Consider the following 17,905-nt stretch of genomic DNA (forward strand, 5'->3'; position numbering starts at 1 on the left):
TAGTGGGTAAATTGTCCTGCTCCATCAGTTCGAACTTTCCAAATTAGTTTCATGGAAGGAACTTTGCCAATTTCCTTTTTGAAGACCACTAGCTTTGTTCATTTTTTAAAAAACTCCAAGAGGATTGCACGCTGCACTCTGTTGCTTTTCAAACTTTGCTGACCACTTCTATGATACCAGCACTTTTTAGATGTCCATTTGTATCATCCCATCAAATGCTTTCAAGTATGGATGATTGTCTAACGTATTGTAATGACCAGCTTTGGGTCTTTTTATTTTCATGATTGATACATTTGCTGTTCTTTATCCTTGAATATCATTGGCTTTACCAAGCTCTGAAATGGTACTTAATTTATTGCATCAGGTGTGGACACTTCACATTGCAGAGCTGAAAATATAATAATCTGTGTGGAAGTATGTCATGTGATGGGTCAAAATCTGTACAAAGTATTTATCAATATGGAAATGTTGCCACAGTTGTGCTTCACTGAAATCTTAGTAACCCCACTGAATATGTAAAGAATTGATGGAAAGTAAAGGAGCTAAACTTGATCCTAACCAGGTGCCTGGCTGTGTTTTTTGGATCTTTTATTACATTTATTATGGCATTTCATTCCAAAAACAATACTCGGCTGCTGCAGTAGCTTCTAAGTATAGCCCCAAACAAATGATTGCTTGACTACTAGATCTTTGGTTTTCATGATTAGTCTTTTCAATTATTGTTCTTTTTGTTTTCAATTATAACACTGCTGTCTCATGTTGACAAGTGGCAGGGATAAGTTTGTTTTTAAATATAACTGACGATTGATGTACACAACCAGGAGAATTTGAGAATAATACGCTTTTTTTTATATTTTAGAGGCCAGTAGATGCCTCCAGTCCTGAAGAAGCAGAAGGTGAGCGTGTTAAGTTGATAGATGCTAATGTTCTCTTATGTGCCTGTTTAAACATACAATTGGATCCCCTTGTTTACAGGTAGTCTGAAGCACACTTGATATTTAGTTCATAAAATTGAGCTATATAAACATAGCCTGTTTTTTAAACTTGCTTTAAAGTACTCTGGAAAGTTATCTAAAAAGGTAAACCTAGGCAATTGGAATTATTTCTCTGGTCAATTAGAAGGCATTTGTAGCTTGCATGTGCATTTTTGGCTGCAAGTCAGAATAATTGCAGCTTTTTAAACACCAATTGCACTGGTGATTAGATATTTAAAGTATGATGGCCACACTTCAAACTTTTGAACTTACAATTAGTCTTCTCCATGTAATTTATTTATTTCTTCAGATTCTGACAGAGAAGATGGTAACTATCCTCCACCTGTTAAAAGAGAAAGATCTTCGTCTTTCACACAGGTGTTCCCACCGTCACAGCCAGGTATGTTCCTTTACCACGAGTGAACCAATGCTGAACAATTGTTTTCTTTTTCTCTCCGATTGTTAGCTCAATAATTGGGATTCTGTATTGTCTAAACCGATTTATTCCTAATTAGCTAGGTTACCAGCAACCTGGAATGATGTGCAGGCTCTTGAATCTGTATGCAGCATACATAATTCATCCTTTAGATGGTCAGCTCAGTGTAGCTACATATTTGATTCTTTTGATGGCATTGCAAAATTAAATCCTTGTTAAAGCGGAAGGGAGTGGAAGGTAGCCGAGCTGAGCAAATCTGGAATGGACAATGAGACGGGAGATGATGGACCTCATTCTAAAAGCTTGCTTTGTGTATTTTGCGATTTCTTCTATTTATTTGGTATATTCATAAATGTAGTCTAGTTTTCTATTTGATTTCTTTTCTGAGAAAAAAAATAGCATTTCCTGAATCAGTTTTCTATTCTGTTATTACAAACAATTAGTTTTTTGGGATGGTTCTGAAGGTAAAGTTGGTCTCTGCACCTTGGTGTTGAAATTTAAATACGACAGTAATATATCTTTCTGCTGTAGCATGGGTGCAGCTGACATGCTGTTCTATACATTGTGCCTGGAGTATTTCTACCTATCAGAGCTGATGTCTTTGCCATCAGGCATACATTATATGCAAAGCATATACTTACTTCTCCAGGAAGATAGTCTTCGACATGCAACTATTATTCTTGAAACTTGTTACACAACTTTGCAAATAGCGTCTGTCAGCCGTAATGTTCTCCTGGGGTTGGGGTGCATTTTTAAGGTTGTCTTTCCCTCAAAGTTACTAATTCTTCAGAAGGTTGGATAGAGCAATCATTATCATCAACTTTGTATTGGGAAAGTAAAAGTCAGTGGAGCTGTATGTTAGTTTATCTTGCAAACCAGATTATTCAGTGTAGATGTGTAGAAAAATGTGATTGAGTCCTTTGAGGGCGTCGCTCTTAGAAAAGGTTACTGTGTTTGAATCTCTTGCCTTCAGTGTTTGAATATTTCTTTCTCTACTATTTTGCATAACTTATCTTCAGTCAGGTGTGATGAATGTAGGATTTCAGATATATTGTCTTATATATATTTGGTGCAATAAGGGTTAAAAGCCTGGATTAGTGTGTGCATGACTGCTGCAGTCATATAGTCAGTGATCTACAGCACCAAAAAGGCCCTTAGGCCCGGTGCATCTGAGCCAGTCAAAAACAACTATCTAAGTATTCTAATCCTATTTTCCACCACTTGGCCCATAGCCTTGAATGCCTTGGCATCACAAGTGTGTATCTGAATGCTTCTTAAATGTTATGAGGATCTCTGTCAACACCACTCTTCAGGCAGTGAGCTCCAGACTCCAACCACTCTCTGGGTGAAAACGTTTTTCCTCACATCCCCTCTAAACCTTTTGCCCCTTACCTTCAATTTATTCCCCCTGGTCATTGATCCCTCCACCAAGGGGAAAAGCTTCTTTCTATCTACCTTATCTATGCCCCTCATAATTTTATACATCTCAATCATATTCCCACTCCGTCTCTTCTGCTCCAGGAATACTTGCTGTAGAGAAACACCCCACTTTAAGAAAGAAAGAGAGATCTTTTGTGACTGCTTAAAAAAAGGAGACTTGACACCCTTTCAGAGTAATGCAGAATCTCTGGCTGTATTCCTCAGGAAACTCTCAGCTTACCTTCCAGTCAAAAAACTAACTCTGAAAACCTCAACCTGACTGCTTCAACCTCTAGCTCCTCCCATTAACTACATCATCTCCCTAAGCTGAACACGGAATGTCTCTAATCAACTACTCCGCAGGGAACCCTCTTAATATAAATAAAAGTCCATTTGCCCAAACTTTTATGATGTTTTAATTGCACTCTGGCTCCAAAAAGGGCAGCTGTCTTTCAAGCCTGGATTTTTAAAAACATGACATTGGTTAGGCCACAGCTAGAGTATTGTGTGCCGTTCTGGAATCCACATTACAGGAGGCATGTGATAGCACTGCAAACGGTGCACAGGAGATTTACCATACTGCAGCCGTGATTGGACAGTTTTAGCTATGAAGATAGGCTGGTTTGTTTTACTTGGAGTAGAGGAGACTGAAGGGAATATGAGTGAGATGTATAAAATTATGTTGGGCACAGAAGGTTCAACGCAGTTCAGCGAGCTGATAATCAGCTTGGAAATCCTTCCACTACTTCCCCAACTAATCCCCAAAGGATTAGAAAAAACACAGTATGGGTGTGAAGATACACCAACAGCAACCATCCCATAAAATAATTCTCAAGATACTTCACAGTGGCTTAAGGAAAATATGAACAAAGAGCCAAAGAACAAAGTATTAAAAGGGGTGACCAAAAGCTTTGAAGCAATTTTAAGGAGGATCTTCTTGAACATGGGGTCAAGGCAGCAGAATGCATTACTATCCTCTCCTTGTCTCCAATTATCCCCTTGCACTAAATTCAAACGTGGCTGTTATTACATTGTGTTAACATTGCTGTTATTATCCTGGCCGCACTACATCTTGCTCGAATATCAATTGTTGCTTATCTACATTGGTTCTCTATCCGCCAATGAATTAAAATTAAAATCTTTGCACTCACATATAAATCCTTCCAAAGCTGTGTACCCCTTCTAAAATTTCCTTCTATTCCTCTAGCTCCTTTCTCATGTACATCCGCCTATCCCTTCACCTCGCCTTTGATAACAGAGCCTTCCGGTGTCTTGGCGTGACTCTTAGAAACTTACTTTGCAAACATTTGCGCCTCTGCCTCCACATTTTAGTAAGAAGTCTTACGACACCAGGTTAAAGTCCAACAGGTTTGTTTTGAATCACTAGGTTTCGGAGCACAGCTCCTTCATCAGGTGAATCATGTGGTGGTCCACATTTTAGAAAAGCTCCTCAAATCCCAATTGTTTGACTTAGCTTTTAGCCACTCCTAATTTATTCTCTATTGAATTGATGTTGGTTTTAATTATTGTGCTGTTAAGCATCTTGAGACTTTTGTGTTAAGGTGCTATGTAATTTGTTGCTTCAGTAGATTAAATTGAGGATCGAGTGAGTGTAGTTGTGAATCAGTGGAGTTGGGGAGTGGCGAAAGAGGAGAATGACCTGACTGAAAGTGTAGAAGCCGCTCCACACCTTGAATAATTTATTCAGTTGTAAGTCTGACTTGTGAGAAGAGATTGGAAAAAATTGGGTTTTCCAACCTTGAAAGAAAGTGCCTCGAGAGTTAATCTAAAACAAGTAAATAAGACAATGAACATGATGGAAAAGTTAACTTCAGTACAACTATTTTAAATGAGGTTTTGAGAGTAGGAAGGTGACATTAGTTCAAACTAATGACAATAATATTTAGAACTTATAGTGGGCAGTTCTTCATTTAGATTATTCAGTGCATGGAATGTCAGCTGCTGTTCGTCTATTCAGGATGATGTTGACTCGGGATTGCAGGTTTGTGCCATGGACCTTCATGTGACTGCAGACCAATTCTCAACCCACAGATCTTTCGGCACATGGGGCAGGGTGTTATTAGGATCTGGAGTGCAGGATTTGCTTCCTTGTCTTTCCTCCCGACCATCACACTGCCTCATCATTGCAACATTGTGAGCATGATGCATCTTGATTGATGTTGTTATCATTTTGAACTCTTGGTAGCAAGCTCATTCCAGTCATTAACGTCAACACTACTAGTCTTCAAGGAAAGCTTCAGAGTGTCTTTGAAGAGTTTTGATGGTCCTCCCCTGGAATATTGGCCATTTAAGAATTGAGGAAACAGGTTATGGCGGGGTAAATGCTTTTCAGCCATCTGGGCACTGTCCAGTCTATCAAAGTTGATTTTGCAGGAGGTTTGCCTAACTGGTTGTGGAGCTGGCTTCAAGAACACTAGTGTTTGTTGGATTGTCATCCTATTATATCCAGAGGATGCAGTGGAGGTATTGCTGATGGAATTTCTCTTGCGCTCTTAGGTGTCTCCTAATACATTGCCTAGGTCTCACTGCACTACAGGAGTGTGATGACACCAACAGTTCAGTAAACTAGGACTTTTGTTGACATATGGCGGTCTTTGTTGATACTGCTGTGGTTTGTAGAAGGCTGAGCTGGTGCAGCTTCTCTGGAGTTGGACCTTTTCAGAGAGGGTGGCTGTCAAGGTATGGAAAGTGCTCAATATATTGCAGTCTCTCCTTTAACATATAAGGGAGGTGGAATATTTCGAGTGACCAGGTATGGGTTAATATATGAATTTTATTTTGGCAACATTCAAATACAGGCCAAGTTTCTTGTAAGTAGAATTTAGCAGATAGAGAGTGGCCTGCAAATCTAGTGCAGAGTGGGCAATAACACTGCAGTCTCCTCAAGCTGTCGATCATGAATATCTCGGAGGATTTCCTCAGGCACAGGAAGTACATGACAATTCAGGAGAATGTGTTCAAGCATTTCCTCTGCAATGGATAAGAGGAAAATACCTCTAGTTTCCACAGCATGATTTATCTTCCTCCTTGTACAGAGTTTTGATGTGAACAAAAGCCCCCCAGTCTTGAAAACTTCAGCTGGAATTCCATCGGGACCATAGATTTGTGGCTTCCGATGGTATTCCAACAGATCTTCAGTACATGGAACCACCTTCTGTAGAAGAGGGATGGGGAACATTTTGAATCATTGAAGAACCAAATGGGTAGGAACATAACTAATAGAAGCAGGAGAAGGTCATTTGGCCCCTCAATCTTGCTCCGTCATTTAATAAGATTATGACTGAAATCATCTTGACCAACCTCCCCATCCCATAACTCTTGACTTCTTTGTTGATCAAAAATTTGTCTAAGTCAGCTTTGAATATATTCAATGATCCAGTCTCCATTCCTCCTACCGTAGAGAATTCCAAAGATTAACAACTCCTGAGAAAATAAATTCCTCCTCTACTCCATTTTAAATGGGCGCCACCTTATTCTGAAACTGACTCCGAGTTCTAGATTCCCCCATGAGGGGACACATCCTTTCAACGTCTACTCTGTCAAACCCCCTCAGAATCTTGTATGTTTTGATAAGATTACCTTTTCAAAGCTGTAATGAGTATAGGTCTGATCTGCATAATCTTTCCTCATAAGGCAATCCCTTTGTCTCAGGAATTAACCTGGTGAACCTTCTTCAAATGCTGTGTGCATTCAAATAAAGAGCATTTCATTGTGTCTTTTTACCGACTTCCATCCCGTTTTTGGTGCACTCTTATGTTTGTATGCTCTGCTCCTTCCTTTCACGGTCTGGTGATTGTCATCGGTATCGCTAACTTGTACTATTGTCTTGTCCTTTTTAACTGTCTAAACTTCTCCTTACCTGAAACCCATTTCTCCCACACCAATCTTTTAATTATGATTCCATTCTCTCATCTTACCTAATGCCAATTTGTTTTGAGCTGAGGTAATGAGCCTCTTTGTGATTCTGCTTTTTAATTTAACAGCTAGCTGCTTAACAGGGGCTGTTTAGCACAGGGCTAAATCGCTGGCTTCGAAAGCAGACCAAGGCAGGCCAGCAGCACGGTTCAATTCCCGTACCAGCCTCCCCGAACAGGCGCCGGAATGTGGCGACTAGGGGCTTTTCACAGTAACTTCATTTGAAGCCTACTTGTGATAATAAGCGATTTTCATTTCATTTTTTCATTATACCCCTTTCATGGATCCTGTTTTGTCTATGTCGTTGAATCCAACGTAGACCATGACAACTTTATCCTTTTCTTTCCACTCCAAGTTCCTCTTCAGTCCTTACCGCTGGCACTGGGCAGGCAATACAGGCTTCAGGATCCACACTCTTGGCTGCAGAGAACAGTATCTATCACACTCATTCTACTGCCCCCTACTAATAATACATTCTTTTTCACTCCCCCATCTTGGTCCCCATGTCGCAGGTCTTGCTGTCGTCCATACAGGCTGCAAGAACCATGTGCCGGTTGGACAAGTGCAAGGGCTGAGGCGTCTCCAGAGCTACCTTCTGGATCCTGATAGTTCCTCACTTGTAGTCACATCCACCTGTCCTTGAACACTCATCAGATCTGAAGTACTTAACCAAAGGGGTTTGACTGCCTCATGGATCAAAGTTTCCAGATAGCTTTCTCCAAAATGCATCTCCGTAAAGTGCGTTTATTTTTGCACGGTCATTTTGGGTATTCAACCACTCGAAAGTGAAAGATACAGTAGTACCAGTCCTAAACGTGCTTTCCAACAGCTTGGAAATCCAGCTCTCCGACTTGCTTGCTGACCACTTCCTCTCTCCAACTCTTGCCATTCCACTTTCCCTATCTGCCTGCATATTTTTGTTTCCTTCCTGGTCAAAAATTGCAAGGTCACAAGGGCCAGTGTTTCTTATTATCCCAAAATTATAATTGATTTTACATTTACAATTGGGGCGGTGCAGTGGTTAGCACTGCTGCCTATGGCGCTGAGGACCCGAGTTCGACCCCGGCCAAGGGTCTCTGTCTAGTGACGTTTACACATTCTCCCCGTGTCTGTGTGGGTTTCACCCCACAACCCAAAGAAGTGCAGGTTAGTTGGATTGGCCACACTAAATTGCTCCTTAAATGGGGGAAAAAAAAAAAATTGGGTACTCTAAATTTATTACAAAAAACAATTGATACAAACTCTTTACAGTTGATACAAATTCTTAAAAGTCCATTTCAAGTATTTTTAAAAAAATAATTAGATTTCCCCAAGCATTTTAAAGTATTTAGAAATGTTCCTAGTTACTGCTTCCAGGTCAAAGGCCATCACAATTACCTTTAGACTTATTTACATCTATCCACTTCATTACAGGGCTAGTACATTGGGTACTGCAATGGAGCACTTTTGCGGCCATTTGATGAACTATGATAAGACAAATGGCCTTCCTCTTTTTATCTGATAGTGGTGGTTATGCAATTTGTATATCGTTGAACTTTCTTCAGAGAATGAAAAGGCTGCTACCTAAAATATGGAAGATCCAACTTTTCTTACTGAATCTTCACCTTTCCTTTCTTCAAAACTGAACCCCCAGTTACTGGGACATTCATAATTTTCAGTAACTTCAGATTTTTATGCTGAGTTCTACAGCTGTTTTGGGGCTTCCACTTTTTCACTTTATTGAAAGCACACTTGAAAGTAATTTTTTGATAAGTAAACTAATTTAAAATCCAATTTTTGTTTCAACCTATGTGATCTGCTCTTGTTGAAATTTAACCTTGTGGCACGATAAACACAACCAGTTCAATATTGCCAATTGCAGATCACCTCATCAGAGGTCCCAGGTCAGGCTCTTAATCAAATGAGGGAAATAATGAGTATTCTAAGGTTCTAGAATTAAATTTTGAATTGCAAACCTTTTTGGTCCAACTGTGATATTCTAAAATATAATAGCTAAACAAATGATGACCAAGTTACTCCCTTTCGGTGTGTTATGCCATAGTTTGGTGATGCAACCAAGAGTATGTTACAGGGTTAGTATGTTGCCCTGGCCAATAACCATTTGTTCAAGCCACTGAAACTGTCTGCAATCCTTTCCCTTGACTGTAAAATCACAATACTCATTGAATAGAAGAGCCATTGCTGGGTAACCAGCAGAATTATAGTTATTAGAATTGGTGTGATCTATTGATACTAATTGCCACTGTCCTTATCTTGCAGTTCCAAAGAATAATGTCTTTATGCCATTGAGTTTCTGCCAAGCAGCAGCCAGCAACTCTGACTCAGAGCCAGGTAAGTCCTACAATCCAGCATTGCAAAGTATTTCCCCCTCTCAGCCCTTTACTTGTTACACAGTGCTTTACTTGTTCCCTTGCTTATAGACTTGATAAGCTGAAAGGCCTGATGCTCTGGATGTGAACACTGTCTTTGCTTGAGCTGTCCTCTTTTTTTATTTTTAAATAATTTTTATTAAAGGTTTTCATAAAATAACAAAATGGGAAAGAAAAAAGAATCCAACAGGGTTAAGTACAAAACACAATCTAAAAAAGCAACCTCCCAAACCTCTTTCCCCCCCCCCCCCTGCTGTACATAAATAATATTCCACACACATGAGTGCGGCCTCAACCGGGACCTGGGATTCATGTCGCATTACATTCATCCCCCACCATCTGGCCTGCGAAATCCTACCGACTGTCCTGGCGTGGCACAATCCACACCTCTTTAACCTGGGGTTACCCCATCTCTGGATCTGTATTGATTTAATCACCTGCTAATGCTCGCATGCCAAGCATTGTCTGGCATCTTTGAATCTGTCTATATATATGTTTCTGGAACATTCCTCTTCATTCACCTGAGGAAGGAGCAGCGCTCCGAAAGCTAGTGGCATCGAAACAAACCTGTTGGACTTTAACCTGGTGTTGTAAAACTTCTTGCTTTGCTCACCCCAGTCCAACGTCGGCATCTCCACATCATAAATAATAAATTAACATTAACACCCCGACTTAACACAACAGGTGTATACACCCCCTCAGACCCTCCAGTGTAAATAACATAAACAAAAATAAAAGTAACCCCCCCCCGGTGCTGCTGCTGCCATTGACCAATGTCTATCGTTCTGCCAGAAAGTCTAAGAACGGTTGCCACCGCCTAAAGAATCCTTGTACCGACCCTCTCAAGTCGAATTTCACCTCTCCAATTTAATGAAACCTGCCATATCGCTGATCCAGGATTCCACGCTTAGGAGCCTCACATCTTTCCACTGAAGGAGAATCCTTTGCCGGGCTACCAGGGACGCAAAGGCCAGAATTCCGGCCTCTTTCGCCTCCTGCACTCCCGGCTCCTCTGCCACCCCAAATATTGCGAGCCCCCTGCCCGGTCTGACCCTGGATCCTACCACCCTCGACACCGTCCTCACTACGCCCTTCCAAAATTCCTCCAGCGCTGGGCATGCCCAGAACATATGGGTGTGATTTGCTGGGCTCCCTGAGCACCTAACACACCTGTCCTCACCCCCAAAGAACCGGTTCATCCTTGTCCCGGTCATGTGTGCCCTGTGCAGCACCTTAAACTGTATGAGGCTGAGCCTCGCGCACGAAGAGGCAGAATTCACCCTCCCTAGGGCATCTGCCCACGTCCCCTCTTCGATCTCCTCTCCCAACTCCTCCTCCCACTTACCTTTCAACTCCACCACCGAGGCCTCCTCCTCCTCCTGCATCACCTGGTAAGTTTCCGAGATCTTCCCCACTCCCCCCCCACCCCCCCGAGAGCACCCTGTCCTGTCCTGTACTGTGTGTGGCAGTAGCCGCGGGAATTCCACCATCTGCCGTCTGGCAAACGCCCGTACCTGTAAGTACCTGAAGGTGTTCCCCAGGGGGAGCCCGTACTTCTCCTCCAGCTTTCCCAAGCTCGCGAACTTCCCGTCCACAAACAGGTCCCCCAACTTTCGTATCCCTGCCCTGTGCCACCCCGAAAACCCTCCACCTGTTCTTCCTGGGGCGAACCGGTGGTTCCCCCGTAATGGGGTCCACGCCGAGGCCCCAACGTCCTCCCCCATGCCGCCTCCACTGCCCCCAAATTTTGAGAGCCGCCACCACCATCAGGCTCGTGGTATACCTCCTTGGAGGGAGCAGCAGCGGCGCCGTTGCCAGCGCCCCCAGATTCGTACCCACACAGGACGCCGTCTCCAGCCTCTTCCATGCAGCCCCCTCCCCCTCCATCACCCACTTGCGCACCATTGTCGCATTAGCGGCCCAGTAGTACCCACAGAGGTTGGGCAGCGCCAGCCCCCCCCTATCTCTACTCCGCTCCAGGAACACCCTTCTCACCCTCGGAGTCCCTCACGCCCACACAAACCCCATTATACTCCTGTTAACCCGCCTGAAAAAAGCCTTCGGGATAAACACGGGGAGGCACTGGAACAGGAACAAAAACCTTGGGAGCACCGTCATTTTGATTGACTGCACCCTACCCGCCAAGGACAGCGGCAACGCGTCCCACCTCTTGAACTCCTCCTCCATTTGCTCCATCAGCCTTGTGAAATTAAGCCTATGCAGGGCCTCCCCAGCTCCTGGTCACCTGGATCCCCAAATATCTGAAGCTCCTCTCCGCCCTTTTTAGTGGGAGCTCACCAATCCCCCTCTCCTGGTCCCCTAGCTGAACTACGAACAGCTCGCTCTTCCCCATATTGAGCTTGTACCCCGAAAAGTCCCCGAATTCCCTAAGGATCCTCATTACCTCTGGCATTCCTCCCACCGGGTCTGCCACATACAGCAGCAGGTTGTCCGCATAAAGCGACACCCTATGCTCCTCCCCACCCCGCACCAACCCCCTCCAGTTCCTCGACTCTCTCAGTGCCATACCCAGGGGTTCAATCGCCAGTGTGAAGAGCAGGGGGGACAGGGGACACCCCTGTCTCGTCCCTCGGTGCAACCGAAAGTACTCGGACCTCCTCCTATTTGTGGCCACACTCGCCATTGGGACCTCATACAACAGCCTAACCCACCTGACAAACCCGTCCCCAAACCCGAACCTCTTCAACACCTCCCACAGGTACCCCCACTCTACCCTATCGAAGGCTTTCTCCGCGTCCATCGCCACCACTATCCCCGCCTCCCCCTCCCTCGCCGGCAACATGATAACGTTCAAAAGCCTCCGCACATTCGCATTCAACTGTCTCCTCTTCACAAACCCCATCTGGTCTTCATGGATGATCTGCGGCACACAATCCTCAATCCTCGTGGCTAAGACCTTCGCCAGCAACTTGGCATCTACATTTAGCAAGGAAATCGGTCTGTATGACCCACATTGCAGGGGATCCTTGTCCCGCTTCAGGATCAAGGCGATCAGTTCTCGGTACATCGTCGGGGGTAAAGCCCCCCCCTCCCATGCCTCATTAAAGGTCCTAACTAACAGCGGGCCCAACAGGTCCATATATTTTTTATAGAACTAGACCGGGAAACCGTCCGGTCCCGGTGCCTTCCCCACCTGCATGCTTCCTATCCCTTTGATCAGCTCCTCCAGCCCAATCGGGCCCCCAGTCCCGCCACCAGTCCCTCTTCCACCTTTGGAAACCTCAATTGGTCCAGGAAACGGCCCATCCCTCCCTCCTCCCGTGGGGGCTTGGATCGGTACAATTCCTCGTAGAAGTCCTTGAAGACCCCATTGATGCCAACCGCACTCCGCACCACGCTCCTTCCCCTGTCCTTAACTCCCCCGATCTCCCTAGCTGCGTCCCGCTTCCGAAGCTGATGCGCCAGCATCCGGCTTGCCTTTTCCCCATACTCGTAGACCGCCCCCTGGGCCTTCCTCCACTGCACCTCCGCCTTCCTGGTGGTCACCAGGTCGAATCCCCCACCAGCTTCTCCCTCTCCCCCCGCTCCTTGTGGGCCCTAATGGAGATCAGCTCTCCCCTCACCACACCTTCAGTGCCTCCCATACCATCCCCACTCGGACCTCCCCGTTGTCGTTGGTCTCCAAGTACCTCTCTATACTTCCTCGGACCCGCTCGCTCACCTCCTCGCCCAGCAACAGCCCTACCTCCAAGCGCCACAGCGGGCGCTGGTCCCTCTCCTCCCCCCATCTCCAAGTCTACCCAATGCGGGGCGTGGTCCGAAATGGCTATTGCCGAATACTCGGTATCCTCTACTCTCGCTATCAGCGCCCTACTCAAAATGAAAAAGTCGATTCGAGAATAAGCCTTATGGACATGTGAGAAGAATGAAAATTCCCTAGCCCCCGGCCTTGCAAATCTCCAAGGGTCCACCCCTCCCATTTGGTCCATAAATCCCCTCAACACTCTAGCCGCCGCTGGCTTCCTACCCGTCCTCGACCTGGAGCGATCCAGTGCCGGATCCAACACAGTGTTAAAGTCTCCCCCCATTATCAGGCCCCCCACTTCCAAGCCTGGGATCCGACCCAACATACGCCGCATAAAACCCGCATCGTCCCAGTTCGGAGCATACACATTGACCAGTACCACCCTCTCTCCCTGCAACTTACCACTTACCATTATGAACCTACTGCCATTATCTGCCACAATGCTCGACGCCTCGAATGACACCTTCTTTCCCACCAAGATCGCCACCCCTCAATTTTTGGCATCTAGCCCCGAGTGAAACACCTGACCTACCCACCCTTTCCTCAGCCTTACCTGGTCTGCCACCTTCAGGTGTGTCTCCTGGAGCATAACCACATCCGCCTTGAGCCCCTTCAGGTGCGCGAACACGCGGGCCCGCTTAACCGGCCCATTCAGCCCCCTTACATTCCAGGTTATCAGCCGGATCAGGGGGCTACCCGCCCCCCTCCCCCACCGACTAGCCATGACCCCTCCTCGGCCAACCACGTGCCCACACCCAGCCCGTTCCCCCCCATCTCGACCCCCCCCCCCCCCCACTCGCTCCAGCTCCTCCTTGACCTTAGCAGCAGCAACTCGATCCCCCCCCCCCCCCCCGGGGCTCGGACCCATCCTAGCTGGTTTACTCCCCCCATTGCAATTCCGCAAGTCAGCTGACTCCTGCTGACCCCGGCCACTCCCGCCTCCCCTTCGACTCTTCCTATTGTGTGGCACAGCCTCCTCTCCTGCTTCCCATCCACAGGCTCTCCCCCTCCCCCCTCTGTTCTAAGCGCGGGAAACAATCCTCGCTTCCCCGCCCCCCCCCAGTCTTCGGTACGGGACAAAAGCCCAACGCTCTCCACACCTCCCAGGCCCCGCCACCAAGCAAAACAGTGCCCAACCCGCCCCATCCACCCTCCCCAACCCGAAAGACAAAAACGCAGAGAAAAAGAAACACAAAACAATGCAAAGCCCCCCCCCCCCCCCCCCCGGCCGAACCAAAAATAAGCATAACATATCCACCGCAGTCCCCAATCGCCCATCCCAACCCTCAGTCTGTGTCCAGCTTCTCGGCCTGAACAAAGGCCCACGCCTCCTCCGGAGACTCAAACTAATGGTGCCGGTTCTTGTAGGTAACCCACAGTCGCGCCGGCTGCAACATGCCAAACATCACCCCCTTCCTGTGCAGCACTGCCTTCGCTCGATTGTACCCGGCCCTCCTCTTCGCCACCTCCGGCCTCCAATCCTGATATACCCGAACTTCCGCGTTCTCCCACCTGCTGCTCCTCTCCTTCTTGGCCCACCTGAGCACACACTCCCGATCGAAGAACCGATGGAACCGCACCAGCACCGCCCGCGGAGGCTCATTAGCCTTGGGCCACCTCGCCAACACTCTATGGGCCCCTTCCAGCTCCAGGGGCCCTGGGAAGGACCCCGTTCCCATCAGCGAGTTCAACATGGTGACCACATAGGCCCCCCCCGTCCGGCCCCTCCAGCCCCCCCGGGAGGCCCAGAATCAGCAGATTCTTCCGCCTCGACCGATTCTCCATCTCCTCGAACCGCTCCTGCCATTTCTTGTGGAGCGCCTCGTGCGCCTCCACCTTTACCGCCAGGCCTAAGATCTCGTCCTCATTGTCAGAGATCTTTTGTCGAGCCTCTCGGATCGCCACCCCCCCCGGGCCGTCTGTGTCTCTAGCAGCTTATCAATAGGAGCCTTCATCGGCTCTAGCAGGTCCGTTTTAATCTCTCTGAGGCAGTGCTGGATACCCTCCTGTTGCTCCTCCGCCCTCTGCCTCCACGCTGCCTGGTCTCCGCCCGCCGCCATTTTGTCCTTCTTCCCTCCCTTCTTCGGGTCCACCACCACCTTTTTTGTCGCCCCGCTCCTAGTTAAAGCCATATCCTGACGGGGAGCTATTATTAACTCCTTCCCACACCGGGAAACGTCGAAAAAGTGCCCTTGGGGGCCCTGAAAAGAGCCCCAAAGTCCGTTTTTGGGGGAGCTGCCGAATGTGCGACTTAGCTCCGCATAGCCGCAACCGGAAGTCTCGAGAGGGAATCCTTTTGGCAGTGTTCGCTTCACCAATCTGCCCCAAAAAGTCTGTGGAAACTCCTGAAAAAGGTCTGAGAGTCCGTTCCAGATGGGAGCTGCCGAATGCGCGACCTACTCCTCCATGGCCGCCACCGGAAGCCTCGTCCCCGCTTCTTCAATGGCCTTGGTAGATCTTTTCACAGTTGTTCCCTCTGCTGCTAGAATTCACCTTTAATAGAGGCCCTCAAGTCAGCTTGCAGCTTTAAGCTTGCCCTTCCCCCGCCTGCATGCTGGAAGAGGCCCCACTCTCCCCTGCAGTTACAGCCAAATCTTTTACTGTTTCTGCCGGGTCTGGTAACCAAAAGACATACCATTCCTGGGGAACACTGTCAGGGGAATGTTGCAGTCTTCTTCCCACACCGGGAAATGTCAAACAAATGCCGTGGGGGCCCTGTAAAGAGCCCAAAAGTCCGTTCCAAGCGGGAGCTACCGAATATGCGACCTAGCTCTGCATAGCCGCACCCGGAAGTCGAGCTGTCCTCTTTGCGTGTTGCCCAACATGTGACTCCTGCAAAAAATATGCAGGTGGACATTAGTCTAAATGTACATCTCAGACTTAAACATGGTGTGCTGAGTAAATTAGCTGTGCTGCTGGATTGTTATGCCAACTTTATAACTGCTAGACTTAATCAGTGGTTTTCTTTCTCTTTAGATGAGAAGAATGTTGGCTTTCGGCTCAAACCTCCAACTTTAATCCATGGCCAGGCTCCCAGTGCTGGTGAGTACTATTAACTGAGGGCATAGAGAAACTGGTATCTTTGCTCTTTCCAGGTGCTGAGCCTGAGATATTGGATTACTGGAGCAAAATGTAACACTTCTATCTCCTCAATAGTATACTGGAGGCAATAATACAACAGCTGTCCCTGCTGGATTGTGCCCTTGTTGCAACAGGAAGCATCTGTGTAGTACTGTCATGCCCATACTGACCTTTACCTGGGGTGAAATTCATTTGTGCATTGTACCTCAACCTCAAGCAATATTTCATGTAGCAGCAGAGTCAAACTCCATCTAATATTACAATTTGCTGTGTACTTGAACCAGGTGAATGTGCAATATTGCAAGTGCTCAGTAGGAGTTATATGTAAGGTTGTATGGGCAAAATGTGTCCTCGGCTGTGTTGTGTTTTGAACGACAGCAAAGACTGACCACTGTTCCATACTGCTATCAACTGCATTTGAGCTAGAAGGTGCAGGGAGCTTTGTATAGCATTGATTTTAGCAATCATGCCTATTTTGAAAATTAGAGTGACATTGTTGCCTCAAGTCGGCAATTCAAGTGAAAATAATTTCTTGTTAATCTGTTAATTAGATATGCTGTAATTTTCAAATGGTTAAAAAATAATATCTACCCAGTTTTAGCAGTTTTAGCATATGGGATGCATATTTAGTTTATAAGTGTGTTAGAAATTTAGTTCTGGTATATGACAATGACTGAATTGCTACAAATAACAGCAATTTTGGCTTAGAATCCATCAAACTGGTGGTTTTCTAAGATCCAAAGATATATTACAGAGGGAAAAACACATTCTGAACTGTACCTTCGATCAGAAAGGACAATTGTGGTAAAGCGTGAACAAAACATGTCATTACATTCTTCTGAAATGACTTGTCCTTAAAATAATTTAATAGCATGTATCTCGAATGTGAAAAATATTTTTGCTGAATGTAAAATCAGCAAACACTATATCGGTGTGTTGAACTGGAGACAGGTAACATGCATTAAATAACAAATAATTGACCCATACTGCTTCTAAATACCTTGTATGAAACATATTTCTGCACAAATTATCATACATTTCCTGTTCTTTTTTACACATTCAATATGATTTTATACAAGCCTATATGAATTAATTAACAAACTAACAAAGATATTTACACATTTGGCTACTTGCTGCAAGAGACTGCTGTGTATGTGTGAGCATACTACACTAAGTGATCCATAGGTCTAACTGTTCGTTTTGGCTGTGTATTTATGTGAACTGTGTTTTCAGAGATCAGTTATGTGCATGCTTGTAGCAAGAATAGGTGTGTATGGACCTTGTTGTATTTGCTGCAAGATATTAGATTTTTAAGTTGTTTGATCATTATCATACCTAATATTGTTTAAACATTGAAAGAAGACATACTAATGGCTGATATTTCTTTGTTGGAGAAAATTGTTTTTTTGCATTACCTGAGATAGTGTTACATTTATACTGCGTAATTTGAAAATTAATTCTGTTTCACACAATCTTTACAGCATAAAATAATAAATAGAGAGACGCCTGACTTGTGCTCTCCCTGAGTTTGCAGCATTAGTGTGACATTTCAACAGTATGGAAACAGTCCTTTGAAAAAGAAAAGTCTAAATCATGTTTTGCTTGTGCTTTTGTATTTTCAATTTAGAGGTAAGTCCAATTGCTACTTGGCCTGTTGTGTTCTGTGGGCAGTAGGCACAGTTAGCATTACTGTCAGAGTGAGAAGCTCTACAGTGAGTACTGTAACTTGCAGTGACAGCTTATTATTGCAAAGATCCTTCTGACCAACCTGCAGGCAAGATATGTTTTTAGACAGCGCGTCTTCAAAAAATGGCATTGGTATTATTGGGCAGGATTCTCTGTCCGTTCACGGCAGTGGGATTTTCCAGTCCCGGTACCGTGCATGGGAGATTTGGCTGAGCACTAGATCTTCCGTCCTCACTTG

The 17,905-nt window shown here is 45.8% G+C and overlaps 1 protein-coding gene across 6 annotated transcripts in view; it reads left to right on the top strand.

Annotated features, from left to right (window-relative positions):
- Window positions 1-17,905, top strand: part of LOC140395129 (ran-binding protein 3-like) — a 126,927-nt gene that overhangs the window by 48,777 nt on the left and 60,245 nt on the right. For all 6 annotated transcript variants that reach the window (XM_072482587.1, XM_072482591.1, XM_072482592.1 and 3 more), the window contains 4 exons: window positions 860-896; window positions 1,285-1,374; window positions 9,025-9,096; window positions 15,877-15,942. In XM_072482587.1, the coding sequence (XP_072338688.1) occupies window positions 860-896; window positions 1,285-1,374; window positions 9,025-9,096; window positions 15,877-15,942 (265 nt within the window). The remainder of the gene's footprint in view (window positions 1-859; window positions 897-1,284; window positions 1,375-9,024; window positions 9,097-15,876; window positions 15,943-17,905) is intronic.

Source organism: Scyliorhinus torazame, chromosome 18 (assembly GCF_047496885.1).
Source record: "Scyliorhinus torazame isolate Kashiwa2021f chromosome 18, sScyTor2.1, whole genome shotgun sequence".
Taxonomy (NCBI): domain Eukaryota; kingdom Metazoa; phylum Chordata; class Chondrichthyes; order Carcharhiniformes; family Scyliorhinidae; genus Scyliorhinus; species Scyliorhinus torazame.